Below are 14,696 nucleotides of genomic sequence, written 5' to 3' on the forward strand. Positions count from 1 at the left end.
CTAAATACCTTATTTCTTTGCCACTAGAAAAAAAACAGTATTTTTTTTTTTAAATGACGCTTACCTGCAGCATTCACAATTCTATTTGCTCTCATAGATCCCTGTGGTGTTTCAACATCCCATGTTCCATCTGACTTGGGTTTCAAAGAAGTCACCGGTGCAGGATATTTTAAAAGGGCACCATATTTCCTAGCCCCAGCAGCCAGGGCCATAGTTAGAGAATAAGGATCAATGTGACCATCTCCAGGATTATACAGTCCAGCTAAAATCTAAATCGATCACAAAAGAGTCAATATTCAAATGAATACATATACTCACTCAGTGTAACTGTATCCTGCCAGCAAATGTTTAGCAAAACTGGACTTGAAAAATGCATCATGGCATCAGATTGATCAGTCTCCACTTTTTTTTCCCTATGTCCAAGCTCAGAGCTAGGCAGGACTCACATTGAGAGTTAAGTAGACAGGCTATTTGACAGAGGTTTGCAATTGTCTCCAACATTCATTCTCCCCTCCCACACAAAGCAATGGAAACCAAATGTTTATTTAGACACATAACCACTAAGAACAAAGAGTTTCCAATAGTTGGCAGCTACTAGTTCCAGATGGTAGCTAAAACTATCACTAAATTCTGGTCAATGAAATGCAAATGAAAGTGTCAAATGAAAGAGTCATGGTCGCATGAACCATTTTAAGGAGACAACTGGCATATGCCCTTTGTCCCTTCTTTGTCCCTTCCTCCATTCTGCTGTCTGGAATGCAGACATGATGGCTGGTGCTCTAGCTGCTATCTTGGAGTAAGAACAAAGGAGTCACATCCTATGAATGACAAAGCAATGATCCAGAAGGCGAATAGATCCCTGAAGTCTTCATGGATAAGAGCCACCATTCAGCCCTGGACTGCCAAAATGAAAGAGAAATAAACGTCTATCTTGTTTAAGCATTATTATTTTGGTTTCTAACATTTGCAGTTAAATCTAATGCTAATTGATTAATTATTTATATTTAATTGCTTAATACTGTTAATAGATTCACATGTTAAATATATATCTGGTGTCAGGAAACTGTATACTTGATTCAGTCATCAACAACTAGTTCTTAAGTACCTACTTTGTGCTACGGCTTGAGGTACTGTGGGGGAAACAAAGAAGAATAAAACTCAGATGAAACAAGGAGGGAGCACTGAAATAGTACAGTTAGTTCTCATCCATTCAACAAAAATCTATTAATCACCAAGTATGGTCAAGAGGCTTTTGCCAATTTTTTTTCTGCATCTTTTGAGATGATGATGTCTTTTTGTCCTTTATTCTATTCATGCAATATTGCATTGATTGATTTTTAGATGTTAAACTAACCCTGCCTAGCCAGGATAAATTCCACTTGGTTATGCTAAAAAAATCCTTATTATATGTTGCTGAATTCAGTTTGCTAGTATTTTGTTGAGGACTTTTGCATCAATATTCATAAGACATACAGGTCTTTCTTTTCTTGTGATGTCTTTGTCTAGTTTTGGTATCACAGCAATACATTCTGGCCTCACAGAATAAGTTGGGAAGTGTTCAATTCTCTTCTACTTTTGGAAGAGTTTCTGAAGAATTGTAGTAATTCTTCTTTAAATGTCTGGTAGAATTCACCAGTGAAAACCATCTGGGCCCCAGCTTTTCTTTGTGGGAAGTTTTGGATTACTAATCCAATCTCTTGTTATAGGTTTAGTGCAAGAGACTTTTGGTTTTAATGGAATTTGTATTACTGTAGACTTCTAAATGTCACTTTGGTGTTTTATAATGGATATGTCCTTATGCAGTGACCCTAGATCTATTTGATTTGGCACCCTGCCCAGAGCCAGAGAATACCCTTCCCACATATTTCCATTGCCCAATGTCTTTGAGAAAAATCTGTGATGGTGAGAACTTCCAGCAGAGCATCCCAAGATTGACATATAAACAGATATAAGAATATCCTTCCTGGCAGTGGTGGCAGAATTTTAACGCAGACAATGCAATGCGACACCAATCTGCCACCACACTGGCATCACACAAAACTACTGAAAACGGAGTGCCAGCAACCTGTCAAGACTCACAGGGGCTAACAACCCAGCTCCCAGAGCAATGCTATGAACACTTAGGCGTCATAGATACTACACTGGGGAGAAACACAAGCCTCTGCTTCCCTGAACAGCTCCACCTTGTACCTTTAGGTAGCATAGGTACAAAGGAGTCAGAGAGCCTGGGTTCAAATCTCCTCCAGCTCTTTCTAGCTGGATGGGCTTGGGCCCACTATGTACACTATCTAAGCTGCAATTTCCTGTTTAGTAATAATCTATACCTTCTATTATTATTGTGAAGAGTAAATGAGATTATACATGTAAATGGCTTTGCATAGTACCTAGTACATTAAGTATGTGCTGTAGTGTTAGGTAGTGCAGTATTAATCATTGTTATTATTATTCAAATGGAATTATCACCCAGCAAAAAGACACTAAATTCCCAAGTGGATTTTCTCAGCTAAATTTGGTTAGATCAATACCTGTCAGGGTAGTACAGCTATGAGTTAGGTGATATCTGTGTAGCAATATAACATGTACTTCTACCTTTGATTTTGTAAAAAAAATGTTAGTAACACAGTCTTTCTATACACACATTTGTCACACCTGGTTATTGTCTTCTCTGCATTTCTCAAGCAGAAGGTTTATTTATAGGAACCTCCAGATCTGGGGGATACAGTAATAGAGAGGTATTGAAAATGTTTCCTCAGTTGTAATAGGTAGAAAGCTAATAAGATTTTTCATTACCTTTACTGTATTTAGCAAACATAATAGCCCATCTTATAATCTACCCAAATTCCAGCATTAATCGTCTGATTTTGACATTCAAAATGTGTGCACAAAGTTTTTTCTAATTAAATTTCTAAAATAACATTTTCTGATCTTAATTAAAATCAACAAATGGTAAAAAAAAAAAAAAAAAATGCCCTTAGGATAAATACCTTATTCATGTTGAGTAAAGGAAACATCTCTTGTATTTTTTCAGGTTCAATAATATACTGTTCCGTTGCATGCCAGCCAGTCCGAGTCATTTGATATTTAAATTCATCTACCCTTACAGGAGTTGTAGCAATTCTGATACTACCTGGCTGATGGAATCCCACCACCTGTGATGACAATGCCAGTAAAAACTCATAAATCATTATTTGGCACTCAAACATGGTTCTTCTCCAGCACAATGAAAATGAAGGTGTGTAAGAAAAGAGATTCACTATGCAGTGAAAGTGATAGCTATATACCATATTTACATCATATGAAAAGATGTTCATTTTACAAATATTTACTAAGTGTCTCCTCTGTGCCAGGCACTATGCTAAGCCCCAGAGATGCTGTTGTGAACAAGACAGATGAAGATCCTGCCTGGATGGAGCTTACAGTCTATAGGTGAAGATGGACAGCTAAATGCATAATTACAACATGAGATAGTGCTCCCGTACAGAGTGGAAGAAAATTATGTGAAGAAAAGAAAGACAAAGGATTTGAAGAGAAAACATGAAGAATCAGAATGTTGCGGTGAGAAGATTAAGTGTGAATCGAAATAAACATTCATTCATTCATTTATTTATTTATTTTTGCGGTACGCGGGCCTCTCACCGCTGTGGCCTCTCCCGCCGCGGAGCACAGGCCCCGGACCACAGGCCCAGCGGCCATGGCCCACGGGCCCAGCCCCTCCGCGGCATGCGGGATCCTCCCGGATCGGGGCACGAACCGGCGTCCTCTGCATCGGCAGGCGGACTCCCAACCACTGCGCCACCAGGGAAGCCCTGGCATTTACTGAAGTCCTTTAGTTGGCCAAGCACTCAGCAAGGCCCTGCGTGACAGTGATCAAAGATGCAGTCATTATCTTCAAGTTGCTCGGACTCTGTAGGAAAGACCAATCAGTAAAGCAACAATCACAATTGAGGGGGATTCGTAATATAAGAGGTATGTGTACACATGTTCTTAGAACCAAGAGATATGCCCTCAGCTCCGCCTGACTGCTGGGTGAACAAAGCCAAGGATGGCTTCTCAAAGGAGACGCCCCCCCCGGGAAAGAGTGGAAGGCGAATGCTGAAATGGGGACCAGAGGGAATGCTGTCTCAGGCAGACAGCCCAGCTCATTCTAGAACTGTTTGCAGTTAAGCATAGCTGAAGCAACTGAGCATAGCAAAGAGTGGCAAGAGAAAACACTGGAAAGGCAGGCAGGGCTTAGCTAATGAAGGCCCGTCTTCTTTGGCTTTTGTCCTGTAGACTGTGGGGAGCCATGTGATGGTTTTAGGCAGGGGAAATAGCATGAAAATTTTAAGCAGACTTCAGTCTTAGTCTATGGATACTCTTTGCCTGCCACTTTATTTTGAAAGTACTAATACAAATGAGAAGAGAGAAAAGTAAAAGTGAGGGGGTCTTCCCTGGTGGCACAGTGGTTGAGAATCTGCCTGCCAATGCAGGGGATATGAGTTCGAGCCCTGGTCTGGGAAGATCCCACATGCCGCCGAGCAACTGGGCCCGTGAGCCACAACTACTGAGCCTGCACGTCTGGAGCCTGTGCTCTGCAACAAGAGAGGCTGCGATAGTGAGAGGCCCGTGCACTGTGATGAAGAGTGGCCCCCACTTGCCGCCACTAGAGAAAACCCTCGCACAGAAACTAAGACACAACACAGCCATAAATAAATAAATAAACAAACAAACAAACATTTAAAAAAAAAAGTGAGGGGCTTTTAGTGAAGTACTTTTCGAAGGCATGTGACAATCTGGCATGTACAGTTGTCAGATCCTTTGCAATCCAGTGCAGAAAGGCTGTGATATCTTAGTTTCTAGATATAGAAGCTGACTAAAGATATTTTTGAAAGCTGCTTTTTATTCTTTTCTCATTTCAAAACTCAGGAGGGCTTCCGTGGTGGCGCAGTGGTCGAGAATCTGCCTGCTAATGCAGGGGACACGGATTCAAGCCCTGGTCTGGGAGGATCCCACATGCCACGGAGCAACTAGGCCCGTGAGCCACAACTGCTGAGCCTGCGCGTCTGGAGCCTGTGCTCCGCAACAAGAAAGTCCGCGATAGTGAGAGGCCCACGCACCGCGATGAAGAGTGGCCCCCACTTGCCACAACTAGAGAAAGCCCTCGCACAGAAACGAAGACCCAACACAGCAAAAATAAATAAATAAAATTAGTAAACTCCTACCCCCAACATCTTCTTTAAAAATAAATAAATAAATAAATATAAAATAAAAAATCAGGAGCAGGTAATTACATGGGTAATACACTTCAAGAAATTAAATTGATTGAAAAGCAAGTTCTAGAGGTTCTCATCTTAAACTCTCATCAGAATCTTCTACCACATTTCACATGCCATGGCTGTCACTACACACAGCGATACATGATGATATCAAAATCCTTCAGTAATCTTATGTATCTCTGAGAAACTGACCTAAACAGACAATTTCAAGCTAAATGCATTTACCTGTCCAGTTTCTTCTTCCAGTTTCTCATAAAGTTTGATGCTATCATAATGTATTTTCTTTAAGTTTATTCCAGGATGAAAGTAAGTTGTTAAACCTGCCTTAAAAGTGGGGAGGAAAGGAAATACCGAAAAAAATTAACATTCTCAAAATGTTGACAGTTTATCTGTTAAGAAGTAATTTATTACTGGCAAGAAATTGACAAGCACCAGCCAGTCCTCTGGGATGAGAACACATCAGCACGAGTTTGAATGCACATTGCATAAGGCTCGTGACAGTTATAAGAACCCACTTGAACCACATAAATAATGTGAGAGCCAGCCAACAAACATATATAGTAAGTCCCTAAAAGTTATTAGGGAAAGGATTGTTTGCAGATTCAGAAACGGGATGACTGAGATGGAATCACTTAGGTTAGGAATGTACGCTATTAGGAAAAATATGGGGGGACGGCATACAATGTGGACTCAAACCAACAAAGCGTGTGTTCCCTTTAGGAGGACTATGAACAAGCAAGCAAAAAGTTTTCCTTGTCTCGATCCCCACCATTCCCTTGAATTGAGCGGCCCTCCTATTTTCTTTCTTGAAATTTCCAAAATTGAAGAAGTGGAACATTCCTAGGAATTAGAGCCTGTTGAGTGGTGAACAGACCTTTGTCATAGCTTAACCAGTTGATGAATGAGCACATAGATTATACACCGCAAACATTTCCTGAATAAATATTGAATAATCACTCTCAGGAAAATATCTAAATATTACCTGCCAAACCCCTTTTTATCAACTCTGGCGGATGCAATATAGTATCCAGGCAAAGAATTCTAAGCAATGATATGAAGCAGGTTCTCTCAGTTAAGTGTCTGGGGCCCCATTCAGCAGCTAATTTATCCTGGAAAGCTCATCCGAATACAATCTGTTTAAAATAAAGTCTGTTTGGGAGTATATATAAAGTTCTTCGTGTTGGGCATTTGGTTCTACTGATATCACTTATATGCAGAATCTAAAAAAAGTGATACAAATGAACTTATTTACAGAACAGACATAGACTCACAGACATAGAAAACAAACTAATGGTTACCAAAGGGGAAAGAGCCAGGGGAGGGATAAATTGGGAATTTGGGATTAACAGATACATACTACTATATATAAAATATTGATAGATAAACAAGGAAGACCTACTATGTAGCACAGGGAACTATATTTAATGTCTTGTTAATAACCTATAATAGAAAAGAATCTGAAAAAGAACATATATGTATGACTGAATCACTTCATTGTACGCCTGAAACTAACACAACTTTGTAAATCAACTGTACTTCAATTAAAAAAAAAATCCGCCATTAAAGTTCATCAGATCCTTTATGGACCAGATTCTTTATGGACCAGAATCCTCGGGGTCTATCAAGTACTTGTTCAAGCATTTGGCTACTTTTCTGAGAAAAATGTTGGCCCAAGTTCATAGGTCCTCTCATAGCACAGCCCCATAATGAGGCAACTGTGAGTCAGGCTCCCTAACTTTCAGCCAAATATCACATCCTTCTTTACATGCTTGGTATCTAGTGTGATATGAAGTTTTCTAGTTCAATAATAGAGAATCTCTGGTCTTCAGGCATCTTCTAGAGAACTCAATTTTGTTTTCAATATATCTCGTGTCAGTTGAGAAAATGGATATTCACAAGCCTGGGCCTAGGGTTCTGTTCACCATTCACTCCTCAAGATCCTCTAAGTTTAACCTAGGTAGAGCCAGACCACCCGAAAATGATATATCTACACTACATCAATCTTCTTCCCCACCCTGGAAAGCTGTTTTCATAGAATGAGTTAATGATCTCTCTTCTGAAAGGGTCACATCAGTTTGTTTTGTAAAGCTCTTACTCAAAACATTTAGCTCAATATCCTTTTTTTAGGGAATAAATTCTTCTAGGAATTTCTGGTCAAGGAAAAATTGGTCTTTCTTACTGAAATGCTATAACTATTTCTACTGAACAATTCATACAACCCTAGTTTCCTTGCTGCCGGGACAGTCAGAAGTAAATCCTGAACTCAATTTTTTGTCAGGTATAAAATTACACACACACACACACACACACACACACACATATATATATATATATATATATATATATATAATTTTTGTATTCCTTACATTTTTTATCAACCAGTTTTTGTCTTTTAATGTGTTCAAAATTTGGGGTCAACCGTATCTGTGCTTTTATTGTGAGTTATTTGAATGTAATGTCCTGCATGGTATTTATTGTTAACTTGTGTGTCAGTCCTGTGGCATGGGGTGGAAGAAGGGTACAATGTTTTTCCGTTCTGGGCTCCAGCAAGGATATTTTAAGTGGGAAGTTTGAAGAAGAAGAAAAACACTGTTCTTACCCTTCAAGATTTTATAGTCTGATTGGGGACATGAAACTTTCATACATGAAACAATGAAATCAAGAGCATATGATTAAGTGCCAGAGCATAGAGAGAAAGACACAAGAACTAAGGGAACTAAGAGAAGAGAAGAGATGCTGGAAGGATCACAGAAGGCTTCATGGAGGACAGGCAGGGGCTTACTTTTGATCTGCAGAAAGAAAATGATTACAGTTGGTGGAGAAGATAAAAGAGGGAAGATGAAACACAGACAAGAATAATCATTAAGACAACAAGGTCCTATTGTATAGCACAGGGAACTATATTCAATATCCTGAGATAAACTATAATGGAAAAGAATATGAAAAAGAATATAAATATGTATAACTGAATCACTTTGCTGTATAGCAGAAATTACCACAACGTTGTAAATCAAATATACTTCAATTTAAAAAAAAGAATAATCATTAAGAATTATAACTCTTTGAATAAAATAAGAATATATAAATCCTTGTTGATATAAATCAATAAATAAGTAGGGAGAGTGGAAAGCTCTTCCTTCTAGCACACTAACAATAAGTATGAAAGGAATGATGCAGTTAGAAAAATAATCCATGGGTGCTAAAGCTAGTGATGTCCTCTCTCTATTTAATAATCCTTCCCACTCTGTCATGAGCCTCTACAGCCTCAAAAAGCCCAGTGACTGACCTCAAGCCTTCCCATATCCCAGTGCTTCCAGGTACTCGCATCCAATAAAAATATTTGAGCATATCCACTAAAATATGTGTATTTCTTTATTCCCACATGACGTATAAATATGTATTACTATATTAGCAGAGCTCATAAAACACACAAAAACAACTGGAAATGAATTAAATGTTGTAAATAATTCTTACTTTATTGATTGTGCAGAAAGGTTTCTGAATTTTAAAAATTTATTGTGTAGAAAAGCTTTTGAATATTAAGCTTATTAATATTTTAGCAAGGGCTATGTAATATTTTATATTACTAAAATATATATGTCGGATTAATGTTGGTAAAACAGCGATTTGAAGGTCTAATTTCTTGGTGTGTTTTCTTTTGTGATGGTTTGAATGGCTGTGATAGCTGAAGAAGCTATCTGTCAGTGATACAAAGATGTAAGTGGGAGAAGTGCCCCCTCTTGGCTGTACTCTCTGTATCTTGATGCCACTTCTTCCATACCCATCACCACCTACCAAAAGGTTTTTACTGAAATTTGACTATTAATGTTTCACGTTCTCTTGTCCATCAGCTGTTATAAGTTAATTGGGAGGTATTGCATTTTACATTTTAAAAAATGGGTGCAAACCCACTGAAACTCCTCATTTGGGAAAATGTTAAATGGGTTTAAACTTAACTTTAAATTTATCTCTTGCATGTATGAGAGTTTTTTCTAGGTGATACATAACATTTTGGCCAGAAAAATCTAAAAATGATACCAACATTTCCAAACACCCCTTCTCAAAATGGTTTCTTTCCAACAGGACTATTTTCCAAAAATTATTTTTCACTTATTGTGAGCATCACCTTGACTTCGAAGGAATAAACTACATCTATTGTTTTGTATGTATCTACTACATAGAATGACTGGCAGCCACTTCCATCACTACAAAGATCACCAAACTGGGGACACTTGTCTTTTTGTAAAAGAAAAACTTTTTTTACAACTCTTTTGATTATTGTTCCGGGATAACCAACAAACCTCTGTGTAGTACAACACTCTCAAGGTCATTCCCTCTCCCTTTCATCACAAATAATATTATTTAAAGCCTTGTTTCTATAAAATCGATCTTAACATTGATATCCTATAGCATGTGATCTGCAATATGTCATGACAGATCAAGACAAAAGAAAGAATGGGGACACTCCCATTGTGGAGCACCAACCTCTCCCTTAGGCAACATTGGTATCATACACAATATGTCACCCACATCAAAGGTGAGGGCTATTTATAAAGATTAGTAAAGCTAATGTCTTTCTTATATTTTTAGATAAAAATAAACAGAGGGCTTCCCTGGTGGCGCAGTGGTTGAGAGTCCGCCAGCCGATGCAGCGGACACGGGTTCGTGCTCCAGTCCAGGAGGATCCCACATGCCGCGGAGCGGCTGGGCCCGTGAGCCATGGCCGCTGAGCCTGTGCGTCTGGAGCCTGTGCTCCGCAACGGGAGAGGCCACAACAGTGAGAGGCCCGCATACCGCAAAAAAAAAAAATTAATAAAAAAATAAAATAAAATAAACAGAAAGGTCTAACATTATCTTCCTACACCCCAAATACATAATCTTGCATGTTTAGTCCTCAGCCCTCCAAAACAACCACTTTGACACCATTCCCAGGGGCAACCTCTCCTGGGGACCCCATATGCCAAAACTGCTTCTTTGTCCATTCTCTCCCCTTTCCTTCCATCCTACAAGAAATGTTCTATATTAGCAGTATTATTGGGGCTGACAAAACAGTCTCGTTAAAATCCAGCAAAACCTCAAGACTGTTGGACTTGTGATTCCATTTTGAATATTCACATTGCAAGCTGTGCCCTCCTCCCCAGCGCATCTGATTCCTGCATGTCCCAGAAATGTTTAGCCTTGAGCACATGTTATTCTCCAGTGAGACTGCCTTTATTTCTGTAGTCTACGCCTTCAGCTGGCCCCCCAAAACGTCCACATTCTCATATCTGCTCCAAAATTTCTCTGTTAAAAAATGAATGAAGAAAATGTGACATGTATATATATATAATGGAATATTACTCAGCCATAAAAAAGAAGGAAATTCTGTCATTTGCAACAACATGGACGGAATTTGACAGCATTTAGCTAAATAAAACAAGACAAAGAACTATAAATACCAAATACCATATGATCTCATTTACGTGAGGAATCTAAAAACAAACAAACAAAACAATGGAACTCAGAGATACAGAGAACAGATCGATGGTTGCTAGAGGCAGGGGTGGTGAGGGGGTGAAATGCGTGGAGGGGGTCGAAAGGCACAAACTTCCAGTTATAAGATAAAGAAGTCCTGGGGATGGAACGTACAGCATGGTGACTACAGTTAATAATACTGTATTGTATATTTGAAAGTCGCTAAGAGAGTACATCTTAAAACTTCTCATCACAAGAAAAAAATTTTGTATCTACGTGTGGTAATGGATGTTAACCAGATTTATTGTGATCCTTTTGCAATATATACAAGTATCAAATCATTATGTTCTTCACCTGAAACTATTATGTCAATTATAGCTCAAAAAAATTCTAATCTGTGGCAGTTCTTCAGGATGCTCTTTGGTGGGAGACCCCCTTGTTTGCAAGAAATCCTCTAATCAGCTTCCTAGGGCAATCCAGTTTTCTTTTCCTTTATTTGTAGGGGCCCAAATAACCTGGCTTCTGATACCTGACTCCATCTTGAACTCACCCTGCATGAATCTTATTTTGTGAACCAGAGCCTACTACTTCGTTCACAAAGCAGAAAAATGCCTTTTCCACTCATTCTGGTATCTCTCTGCTTAAGGGGAAATTAGTTTGCACAGTTAACTTTTAAGAAGAAGCCATCATCTTAAAAACTTTGCCCACTTTTCTTAAAAGATCTTAAGCTAAGGATATGTTGCTTTATTGTTATTATTATTATTCATAGGATGTTTAAGAAGTAATATTCAGGGATTCTAGTTACTCTAGTAACTAAATTGGAGGTTACATCAAGTCAATCCACCATAAATGAACAAAAAAGTAATTAAAATATTAAAGTGTACACCCTCCTTAATAATCTGGAAGTGTTAAAAGGGCGTAAGCCCTCCCTCTCAGGAGATTCCCATTCGGCAAAATTTCCCTCTGCTTACATGCTCTTCCCTGGAGAGCCTCATGGCCCCCTTGCTCCCTCACTCCTGCCCAGTCTCTGCTCAAGCGTCACCTTTTCGAAGTAGCCTCCAGGCTCCTCCACCCCCATCATTCTTCATCCCTTCACCCCGCTCCACTCTGCTGGCACCGATTACTCTAGAGCATCATTTGTGTTTTCTTCCATCTGCCCCACCAGAATGTGGCTCCATGAGGGCAGGGGCTTTGTTTTGCACACTGCTGTGTCCTCACCTCCTAGAACAGTGCTGGCCTGACACAATATAGGCTCTTCATAAATATTTGTTGAAAGACTGACCGAATGTCCACCAAAAAGAAGTCATGGGAGAGCTGTGGCAGAAATGCAGGCTTTCTATTCCATGATAAAAGGAAATCTGCATAGAAAGTCTAGTTCAGGGAGGGGAGAAGAGCCAGAAGGGTCAGTGGCTTCCTGGGCCCCTCTCTCCAGGTAGCAGGAAGCAAGCTGAGGGAGAACTGCTGACACAAGAGACAAATGTGCCTATGGAGACTCAGAAAAGACACTCAGCGAGGACCAGGTAGCTGGGCCTCCCTCCCAGACTGAGAAGTGAGAGGGCTGGCAGGAGAAGAAAGAAGAGAAGCAGGGCTTGATGCCGTTTTTCTATAAGTCTCCATCCAATTGGTGGGTGTGGTCTGACTATGTGACCACAGGGACTCTGGGGTGAACTGGGCTTAAGTCTGGGCATCAATCTCTCTGAAGCTCAGCTGGAGGCAGGAGATCCAACTCTATCCCTTACCGTGAGCACGTTCTGGGTGTCAAAAGGCCCCTAAAAGCAGGGTTCCCTCTTGTCTCAGTAGTGGAAAGCTAATGATGGAAAGGGATGACGAGCAGAAGCTAACACTGCCCAACTTGTTTTTAAATTGAAGCATAGTTGATTTACAATGTTATGTTAGCTTCTGGTATACAGCAAAATGATTCTGTTATACATATATATATATTGTTTTTCATATTCGTTTCCATTATGGTTTATTACAGGATACTGAATATAGTTCCCTGTGCTATACAGTAGGACCTCGTTGTTCATCCCAACTCTTCCTCCAAACAAAAATGGCACCTGCAGTCATAAAATCTTCCTCTCCCATCTTAGCTGACTTCAGAAATAATTGGTTTGGCAGTATGAAAGCAGTGTCAATCACCTCATTTACCTGAGCAGCTTTCGATGTAAGCCCAATTATTATACAGCACTGGAACAATTATGCATACCATTAAATAGGCGAGATTGACTTGGTCGTGTGTTTCATTTAATACAACATGAAAGCTGTGTTGCACGTTCTCAGCCCTCATAGTTAAGTCCTCATGAAGCCAAGCTGCTGTCTCACAGCACTAACTTAAAATCATAAATCAATAAACATAAAAGGATCACTAAAGCCAGGTGAGGGGATATAGGTAAAGGTCTCAGGCCTGTATTCAGGATCGCCCAGCCACTATCCTTTGGTACAAAAGCTAACATTTACTAACCACTTACCATAATAACTTTACACATATTAATTCAATCTTCATCACAACCCTATTAGGTAGGTACTATTAATATTCCCATTTTACACATCAGGAACTAGAAACTTAAGTAAGTTGCCAGAAGTGGAAAATGACAGAGTCAGGATTTGAATCCAGAGTCATATGTTCAAGATGATCTTCTCATGATTACCAACGTCATACATGTTGATCACCCACTTAAAGTGTACCAACTAAACTGCAATTGCACCTTCCAACGCTACGGAAAGGGAACTTGCTCTAAAGAGCTCTCAGTGGGGAGCTGTGAATGGGAAAAAAAATCAATTGCACAAGTGACCGTTCAGTGCATATGACGGTGTTGAGATCGTTTTCTTACTGCGTGCCAGGTAGATCCAGCAGTGAGCTCCGATTTCTCCAGGAGGACCACATCTTTCATGCCTGCTTTGGCCAAGTGATAAGCCAGACTCACACCAACGCAGCCACCTCCAATTATCACTGTTTCTGCCCTGTCTTTCCATCTTGTTTCTGCACGTGAGGGTGGGTTTTCTTCTCTGGAAGACATTGTTTTTAATAGTAGCTTTACTAGGCTATGATAGTTATAGTTTTTGTGGGTTTTTTTCTGACTAGTGTGATTCTCCTTATTTAAGTACTTAACATCTAGTGCCTGGGAGAGTTACATGTGCTGACAATCCTTTGGGAGCCTCAATCTGACTTAGGCAACCTGGTTGGGGGAGGGAGGAGGAGGCATTTGAACCCCATTCCCCTAATTCTGACCCACTGTAGATACTTAATAGAGCTAAAGAATTGAACAGATGACTTTTCTCAAAGAAATCTAGAGAATAATTTTTCTCAGTCTACTTTAAAAACACACTGATAAACATTTTATTCCATAAAAAAACCCATAATAATCATGAAGTCCATTATCTATAAATCTTGGATCACCTCCTCCCTCCAATGTTTTCCAGGCTGAAGAGAGCTAGATGGAGTACAACGCTCTTCCTCGCTCAACGTCCTCTCACCGTGTACCTGCTTCTCTAATTATAAATATTGCTCGGTGGCTTTATATATTGATTTGCATGTCTGTCTTCCTAGCTAGATCATGAGCTTCTCCAAGACGCATTGTAAAAAGCAAGGTATAAGTAAGTCAAAGAAGACCATATATACACCTGCGTTTGCCTCCCCATACAGAAGACGCTGCTAACAGTTGACTGGGGAAGGGAATGGGGATAGGAGAGTCTTTGCACCAGGAACCCTTTGATATTCTCACTTTGAACGGTTGTGCGTAGAAAAGAACACCCATAATTCGAGAAGAAAGCCGAATGCCCACTTCTCGGGGTCGGAAGCACCCCTAACCCGGAGACCGCCTCAGCCCTGCGCTCGCACCCCGCAGCTGCCCAGCCGCGGGCCTCCGCGCAGACCCGGCCCCACTCACCCTTCGCGGCCGCAGACGTAAAGTAGGCGGCCGGGAGAGCCCCGCAGCGGGAAGCCCCGCAGCCGCCGCGCGCCCAGGCAGAACATGCCGAGGTCGAGAC

General features: G+C 40.2%; 1 protein-coding gene across 1 annotated transcript in view; it reads right to left on the reverse strand.

Moving 5' to 3' along the window:
- Nucleotides 1-14,682, reverse strand: part of DMGDH (dimethylglycine dehydrogenase) — a 61,835-nt gene extending 47,153 nt beyond the window's left edge. Inside the window, exons 1-5 of the mRNA XM_065875432.1 lie at nucleotides 14,597-14,682; nucleotides 13,541-13,715; nucleotides 5,481-5,579; nucleotides 2,985-3,149; nucleotides 65-269 (exon numbers count right to left, since the gene is read on the reverse strand). Of these exons, the coding sequence (XP_065731504.1) occupies nucleotides 65-269; nucleotides 2,985-3,149; nucleotides 5,481-5,579; nucleotides 13,541-13,715; nucleotides 14,597-14,682 (730 nt within the window). The remainder of the gene's footprint in view (nucleotides 1-64; nucleotides 270-2,984; nucleotides 3,150-5,480; nucleotides 5,580-13,540; nucleotides 13,716-14,596) is intronic.
- Nucleotides 14,683-14,696: the final 14 nt, after the last annotated feature.

This window comes from Phocoena phocoena, chromosome 3 (genome assembly GCF_963924675.1).
Source record: "Phocoena phocoena chromosome 3, mPhoPho1.1, whole genome shotgun sequence".
Taxonomy (NCBI): domain Eukaryota; kingdom Metazoa; phylum Chordata; class Mammalia; order Artiodactyla; family Phocoenidae; genus Phocoena; species Phocoena phocoena.